At 50.1% G+C, this 8,031-nt stretch overlaps 1 protein-coding gene across 1 annotated transcript; it reads left to right on the top strand.

The window, feature by feature from the left end:
- Nucleotides 1-234: 234 nt before the first annotated feature.
- Nucleotides 235-2,963, top strand: FZD8 (frizzled class receptor 8). Its single transcript, XM_037835659.1, is given in 2 exon segments — nucleotides 235-1,233; nucleotides 1,235-2,963. Coding segments are annotated over 2 exon segments (2,076 nt in total). The 5' UTR covers nucleotides 235-261; the 3' UTR covers nucleotides 2,339-2,963.
- The last annotated feature ends 5,068 nt before the right edge of the window (nucleotides 2,964-8,031 follow it).

Here is an 8,031-nt window from a genome sequence, read left to right as displayed (position 1 = left end):
GCTTGGACTGATTCCTGCCCAGCCTTCCGGCCCGCGCCGTTCGGGAGAAGGGGCTCGGGTTTCGGGCTGCTCCCCTCCCCGGGAGAGGCAGGGGCGAGGCCGAAGGACTGAGTGGTCGCGGGCACCCGTCCCCTTCCTCGCAGTCTCTGGGCTCCTCCGGGTTCTCCGGCGACCCTCTCCCCGCCTCCAGGCCGGGGCCCCGGGACGCGCGCCGCTTGGAGGAGCGAGGGTGCGGTGGCACACGGAGCTGAGGCTCCCAGCATGGAGTGGAGTTACCTGTTGGAAGTGACCTCGCTGCTGGCCGCCTTCGCGCTGCTGCAGCGCTCGAGCGGCGCGGCAGCCGCCTCAGCCAAGGAGCTGGCGTGCCAGGAGATCACCGTGCCCCTGTGCAAGGGCATCGGCTACAACTACACCTACATGCCCAACCAGTTCAACCACGACACGCAGGACGAGGCGGGCCTGGAGGTGCACCAGTTCTGGCCGCTGGTGGAGATCCAGTGCTCGCCCGACCTCAAGTTCTTCCTGTGCAGCATGTACACGCCCATCTGCCTGGAAGACTACAAGAAGCCGCTGCCGCCCTGCCGCTCGGTGTGCGAGCGCGCCAAGGCCGGCTGCGCGCCGCTCATGCGCCAGTACGGCTTCGCCTGGCCGGACCGCATGCGCTGCGACCGGCTGCCCGAGCAGGGCAACCCCGACACGCTGTGCATGGACTACAACCGCACCGATCTCACCACGGCCGCGCCCAGCCCGCCGCGCCGCCACCCGCCGCCGCCGCCGCCGCTGCCCGGCGAGCAGCCGCCCTCCGGCAGCGGCCACAGCCGCCAGCCGGGGGCCAGGCCCCCGCACCGCGGCGGCGGCAAGAGCGGCGGCGGCGGGGACACAGCGGCGCCCCCTGCGCGCGGCGGCGCTGGCGGCGGCGGGAAGGCGCGGCCCTCTGGCGGCGGCGCGGCGCCCTGCGAGCCGGGCTGCCAGTGCCGCGCGCCCATGGTGAGCGTGTCCAGCGAGCGGCACCCGCTGTACAACCGCGTCAAGACAGGCCAGATCGCCAACTGCGCGCTGCCCTGCCACAACCCCTTCTTCAGCCAGGACGAGCGCGCCTTCACAGTCTTCTGGATCGGCCTCTGGTCGGTGCTCTGTTTCGTCTCCACCTTCGCCACCGTCTCCACCTTCCTTATCGACATGGAGCGCTTCAAGTACCCCGAGCGGCCCATCATCTTCCTCTCGGCCTGCTACCCTCTTCGTGTCGGTCGGCTACCTGGTACGCCTGGTGGCGGGTCATGAGAAGGTGGCGTGCAGCGGCGGCGCGCCCGGGCCGGGGGCCGCGGGGGCCGCGGGAGGCGCGGCGGCCAGCGCTGGGGCGGCGGGCGCGGGCGCGGGCGGCCCGGGAGGGCGCAGCGAGTACGAGGAGCTGGGCGCCGTGGAGCAGCACGTGCGTTACGAGACCACTGGTCCCGCGCTGTGTACCGTCGTCTTCCTGCTCGTCTACTTCTTCGGTATGGCCAGCTCCATCTGGTGGGTGATCCTGTCGCTCACGTGGTTCCTGGCGGCCGGCATGAAGTGGGGCAACGAGGCCATCGCCGGCTACTCGCAGTACTTCCACCTGGCCGCCTGGCTCGTGCCCAGCGTCAAGTCCATCGCCGTGCTGGCGCTCAGCTCCGTGGATGGCGACCCGGTGGCGGGAATCTGCTACGTGGGCAACCAGAGCCTCGACAACCTGCGCGGCTTCGTGCTGGCGCCGCTGGTCATCTACCTCTTCATCGGCACCATGTTCCTGCTGGCCGGCTTCGTGTCGCTCTTCCGCATCCGCTCGGTCATCAAGCAGCAGGGCGGCCCCACCAAGACGCACAAGCTGGAGAAGCTCATGATCCGCCTGGGCCTCTTCACCGTGCTGTACACCGTGCCCGCCGCCGTCGTGGTCGCCTGCCTCTTCTACGAGCAGCACAACCGCCCGCGCTGGGAGGCCACGCACAACTGCCCGTGCCTGCGGGACCTGCAACCGGACCAGGCCCGCCGGCCCGACTACGCCGTCTTCATGCTCAAGTACTTCATGTGCCTCGTCGTGGGCATCACCTCGGGCGTGTGGGTCTGGTCGGGGAAGACGCTCGAGTCGTGGCGCGCCCTGTGCACGCGCTGCTGCTGGGCCAGCAAGGGCGCCGCGGCAGGCGGGGGCGCGGGCGCAGCGGCGGGGGCGGGCGCGGGCGGGGCGGGGGGCGGCGGCGCGGGGCCTGGCGGGGGCGGGGGCTCCCTCTACAGCGACGTCAGCACCGGCCTGACGTGGAGGTCTGGCACGGCCAGCTCCGTATCTTACCCCAAGCAGATGCCATTGTCCCAGGTCTGAGCGGAGGGGAGGGGGCACCCGGAAAGGGTGCGGAGGGGGGTGTGTCGGGGAGAGCAAGTGCGAAGGGACACTTGACGGCCTAAGGTTCCCACCCCTTCACCGTGTTGATTGCTATTAGCATGATAATGAACTCTTAATGGTATCCATTAGCTGGGACTTAAATGACTTGCTTAGAACAAAGTACCTGGCATTGAAGCCTACCAGACCCAGCCCCCTTTCCTCCATTGATATGCAAGGAGCTCCTATCGCCAGGCGTTAATATCTGTTGGCAAAGGAGGGTGGACTCTGCAGAGCTTCCAGAACCCGAGGTTTGGAGCATTCACTGGTTGCCCTTTAACGAGTTGAAGCAAGATCAACAGACTTCAACTGAGGGACCTACTTTGACTTTCCTACATAAACTCTTACTCTTGACCTATCCTAGAGGAGGGCTGCCACGACCTAAGGAGATTGCACGGTTTGGGTAGTCTAAATGACCAGGCAGATGCCTTAAATAAACAAACAAGAAATGTCTTAATTATACACCCCAAGTAAATACGGGTTTTTTACATTAAAGGATGTATTTATATAATTATTTGTTAAATTGTAAAAAAAAAAAAAAATTGTGTAAAATATGTACATATCCAAAGATATACAGTCTGTACATTTTTTTGTAAAAAATTTAGAGGCTACCCCTGTAAGAACAAATATAACTATTCTATTTTGTCAATAAAATGACTTTTGATAAATGATTTAAACAGTACCCTCTCCCCCTGCCTCTTCTAAGCTGTTATCTTTGAAGTGCTTGCTAAAAATGCACTGGAAAAATGGACATTTTCTGCATTATCATTCTGTACACTGACCTTAGGCATGGAGAAAAAGTACTTGTTAAACTCTACTCCTTAAGCTGTTAGCAAAGTGAAAATCATTGTTGAACTGAATCAAAGTTCAGTTTTTGCACCTTCCAAAAAGATGGTGTTTTTAATGGTTGCTCCTTTTTTTGATCTGTGGGGTAACCACACTCACCTTAGTGTATGTAAATGGACCGTTTGCAAGGCAGTCATCCTACTTCTGCCTTGTTATTTATCCTGTGTAATATCACTAAAGGCTTCAAAACCGCACATTCATTTCTCGCGTGTCCATGATTTTCAAAGTACCTGGTTTTTCAGGGACTGAACACACTGCTGAAGTGTAGAGGTTAATGTTTTAAACCCACAGATCATGCTTTACAGTGTAAGTCACTTCAGAATCTGGTGGTGGAGCAGGTGCTCTTTAATGGATTAAACTAACGGGTTAACATCTTAACAACCTTCCATGCTTGTGTATATAAAATGTGCTTCTTTTCCTAGAGAAAAAGCTATTGTTCCTCTGTCAAGACTAAGCTAATTTATTTGAGCAGAAGGCTGTTGAATTAGCAGAAGAATGCTTTGGCAATTGTTGAACTTTTTACCTGTCTGCCCAGTGGCTCTGCACACCATTCCTTTAAGAGGAGCTAAATGAATAGGGTTAATCTGTAGGGAACTTGGTCTTTTGAGTTGGAAAAACTTTGATCTTTTCTCCTCTCCAAATGTGATGTATAGTCTGAAATTTCTTTCCCTGCTGCCCTATTCCTCTTGTCGCAGACCAATTGGCCACCATGGAGCCTTAAAGTTCTTCAATTAAAGGCATGTGGGACTTTTACTTTAAAAAGGAGAGAGAGCCAGGGAGAGGGAGAGAGAGAGAGAGGAAGACTTGTAACAGTTAGTGAAAACCCGAGGCACAAGTGCGCTCAGCCTTTTAAACAGCTTTTCCCCGCATTGTTAGCCAGCCTGCAGGCAGCTAGGCATGGGTTGAAGCATTATAGAAAGGGCGATGAATGCCCTACAGGTGGTCTGCTCACAAAATCCCCCAATTTAAAGCGTTTTCCTTTGCTGGACAATTGCATTACAAAACTCCCTTCTTTTTCGCTCCTAATTGAACCAATGAACTATTATAAACTACAAGTTTTTCTTTAAAAAAAAAAAAAAATCCTCAATGCCTAAATTCTATTAACTAAATTCTAGCAAGTTTTCTGAACTGAATCTTTTAAACCACCGGAAGTAAAAGCTTCTTCAGCAGACATTTCTATTTTTTTTTTCAGATATTTTTGTTCCTTCTGCCTGTTATTTTCTGACAGATTAGCAATAATTTAAAAGTAATTGGTAAGGTTGTGTGTTCAGACTGAAAAGATAGCCCCAGGCCCCTTATTAACCTGTCAATCAAGATAAGAAATGGCAGCTACCCTGCTAATGACAGAGGCACAATTATCACGGACTGGGAGGGGGGCTTGGTTTCTGCATCCTGTTAAGATGTTTGTTCTCTTTACTTTTCCTAATGGGAATCTTTAATGGTCAAAAGAAAAAATATATATATTTTTTAATAGGATGGAAACTGTTCCTGGACCGGTCTTTTTCACGTAGATGGTAGTAACATCTTGCAACATCTTTTCCACAGCTATTTTTGGTGTTAATTGGATTTTTTAAAACTAAGTATGCGATAAGAAAACTGACTTGAGCTATAAGGCCAATTTCATTGGAAAACGCCGGCGGTACTGTAAAGTCTTCACCTTGGCTGCACTTTTATTCAAGGAGTTGCTGTCTTGTAACTTAAGTTTCATAAATAAGCTTTCTGCATCTCCTCCACGTGGTGACTCATGTACTGTAGTGTGCATAAGCCAGCTATAAACTTCACATCTGCAGTTATAAAGTCGAATTTTGAGGGCAGGTTGCATGGTCTTTACTACTTATGTGTGCTCACTATCTAGCATTTGTTTTTCTAATCTAGCAGTGGTCTCATTGACTCCTTTTCAGCTGTTACATGACACAGTAAAAAATGTTCAACTTTGAAGCTTTTTCCTTTGAGTCTTCAAAATATCCTTGTAAAAATGGCACATTTGATAACTTTTACAAGAGGTCTGTGAAGTGTGCTAAATCAAGCTTTTTAACAAAACACTATTGACATACGGAGGACAACTCTGAATAAAAAGACGACCTACACCTCCCAAACCAAAGAGAGACTGATCTTAAAGCACAAGAGCTAGTTGTCTTGGAAACTAAAACTTAAGGCACAAAGTTGCCAAGACCTAAGTTGTGTCTATTAATGGTATCAAAAGCCCAAATTTGCTTTTGTTGGGTGCCAGAAGGGAGGAATGGTCTCAGTTTGACCATTTGCATTAAAGAAATAAATGAGTCCCTTGCCAGAATACCCCTTTACTTTGTGCTTTACAGGTATGTCCTTAGTTACTATATGAAGTAAGTGCTAGTTTTTGAAAATGCTGTCAAATATGGGGAAGGGGGAGTTTTGGTTACTGTGTAGCTAGAAGATCAATATAAATAAAGTTTAACGTGGTTAAAAGCATTAGTAAAGCCAAAGCTCATTAAAGTCACTTGTGGGAGAAGTCATGTGAAGCACTTTCTTTATGCTTTATCATAGATGCAATTTTAAAGTACCATAAAACAGAAGGGAGAGAAGTTTAAGGAGCAAACTGCATCACGTTACAGTTTTGTAACTGACACAGAACCTGCTGCAGCTTCCCGAAATACTTGAAAGTTTGAGGGAAGGAAGCCAGATCATCTTGCCAAAAGAAAATCACACAAAGATACTCAAGAAAATGCAGAGCACAGGATGCAATTTAAAGTGTAGGTGCAAACATTTTGTTAATATTCTCAAAACAAATCCCCAGGAGTGCATGAATCTCGGAATTTAGATGTTATGTCAGTGAGTGCTCCACATTTGATACTCTACTGCCATCTTGTGGTCTCACAAAGTTACAGAGCTAGGTGAATAGAGTCATTCCATCCTTCAATTCATTCATTCAAAAATTCTGAGCATGCGCAAACAGGCTCCTCCCAGAGGGCCGGCAGATATTTTATATTCATAATTTTTTAATATTTTTCTTAAGAAGGGACCCCAAAACTGCATAAGCTAAGGCCCCCACAAGACCTGGACTCGCCACTTACACCGTAAGATGACTTTTATCGACCTCATTTGGATTAAATTCTTAATAAAGCAGGTGAAAAATATAATTAAGCTATATTGAAATCCTATGGTCTTTCTTTTCAAAGATTGCCGTGTTATTTTCCTCTAATGAATGGGATGTCTGCCAAAGATCCTCCACAACCACAATTTTTGACAGGAGAAAGAAATGAATAATAAACAGTATTTTGAGGTGGGGTGTAATTGGCTTGCTTAATTAAATACACTACTTTACATTTTCCCATGTAGAAATTGACCTGCTGAGTCCAATGCCACGTATGAATGCTGTGGGGTCGGATGGAGAGCAAGCTGTCTCCCAGTTATCTAGCCAGGTGTTCATGGGAACACACTAAGGAACAGAAACTAAGCTGGGAAGCAAGGTCAGCCAAAGGGAAGAGAGGGGGAAGAAATCTTCTGGAATACTGGAGTCCTGAGGGAGGAAGATTTACATAGCACAGCAGCGTGGGAAGGCCAAGCCTGTAAGGCAGGATGAACACAGAAGAAACAGCCTCAGAGAGCTGTGGATGAAGGTCAGAATGGCTGGTGGGAATGAGAGGGAAGGAGGAAGCTCTCACCAGTCCAGAGGGAAGCAGACCAGAGGCAGACCTTGAAGACCACCTACAGAACCTTAGAATCCTAGAGGTGAGAGATCCCACAAGTCACCCAAACCTCTCTACTCAGAAAGTGTGGTCCATAGAGCAGGAGCAGAGGCAAGCCCTAAGAGCAGACTAGAAGCGTAGAATCTCAGGTCTCATTGCCTGAAGCCAAATCTGCATTTTGACAAGATTCCCACCTGATTGGCACTCATGTACCTTCAATTGTAGGAAGTGCTGGCCTAACCAGCAGTCACTCATTTTACAGATAAGGAAACTGAAACCCGAGGAGGGCTGTCTTTGCTCAAGAGCATTCATCGGGAGCAGCGCCGGGACCAGAAGCCATGAATCCTACTTGTCACTGCTGTTTCTCTAGGCTTCCCCGGCTGCCCTGCTCCTCCATGTAAATCCCCAAAGGATGGGCATTCGTACCTGAAACATCAGCTTACCAGAGCTGCCTTTACCTAGTTACCAAATCATGCCAGAAGACAGGTTTACGCATGGACTGACCGACCCATATAGGAACAGACAGACAAACAGCCTTGAGAGGCTGCGAGGATAGCTTAGGGAAGCCTTGCCTCCTGGCCCCCCGGCGGTTCAGGCCAGCTCATGTGCTCTTTGCTTTCTACACTCACCTGAATATAATAATTAACTCATGCAAAAGACCCAAGGTAAAGACCCCGTGTCTGTGCTGGCTGAGTGAGGAGCTACAGGGCCGACAGGAAGGCTGGAGTTCTGCTGTTGATGGCATTTACATTAGGGAGAGCGGCCAGATGTGGAAAACATCTGCCCTGGTCAGCAGAGGCGGAGACCCGTGCCGGTCATTTAAGTCAGAAAACCAAAACCAATTTCCAACATTGCCCCCCTAACAAACTGTTTTTAATTAACTAACACCAGGCCATTAGTTCTCAACCCTGCCTGCACATTAGAAGCACCTGGGGATGCTTTTTAAAAATACTGATGTCCAGCCCACACCCCAGACCAAAAGAATCAGGATTTCTAGGAGTAAAGTCTGGGGATTTGAAGTTTTCTAAAGCTATACCAGGAGAGTCTCATGTGCAGGCTGAATTGAAAGCCACTAAATGTAATTGAATGTGATGTTGCCATCTAAAATGAAAAAAGTACAAAGAG

The sequence above is a fragment of the Choloepus didactylus genome, chromosome 5 (assembly GCF_015220235.1).
Source record: "Choloepus didactylus isolate mChoDid1 chromosome 5, mChoDid1.pri, whole genome shotgun sequence".
Taxonomy (NCBI): Eukaryota; Metazoa; Chordata; class Mammalia; order Pilosa; family Megalonychidae; genus Choloepus; species Choloepus didactylus.
This window is presented reverse-complemented; position numbering and strand designations above follow the sequence as displayed.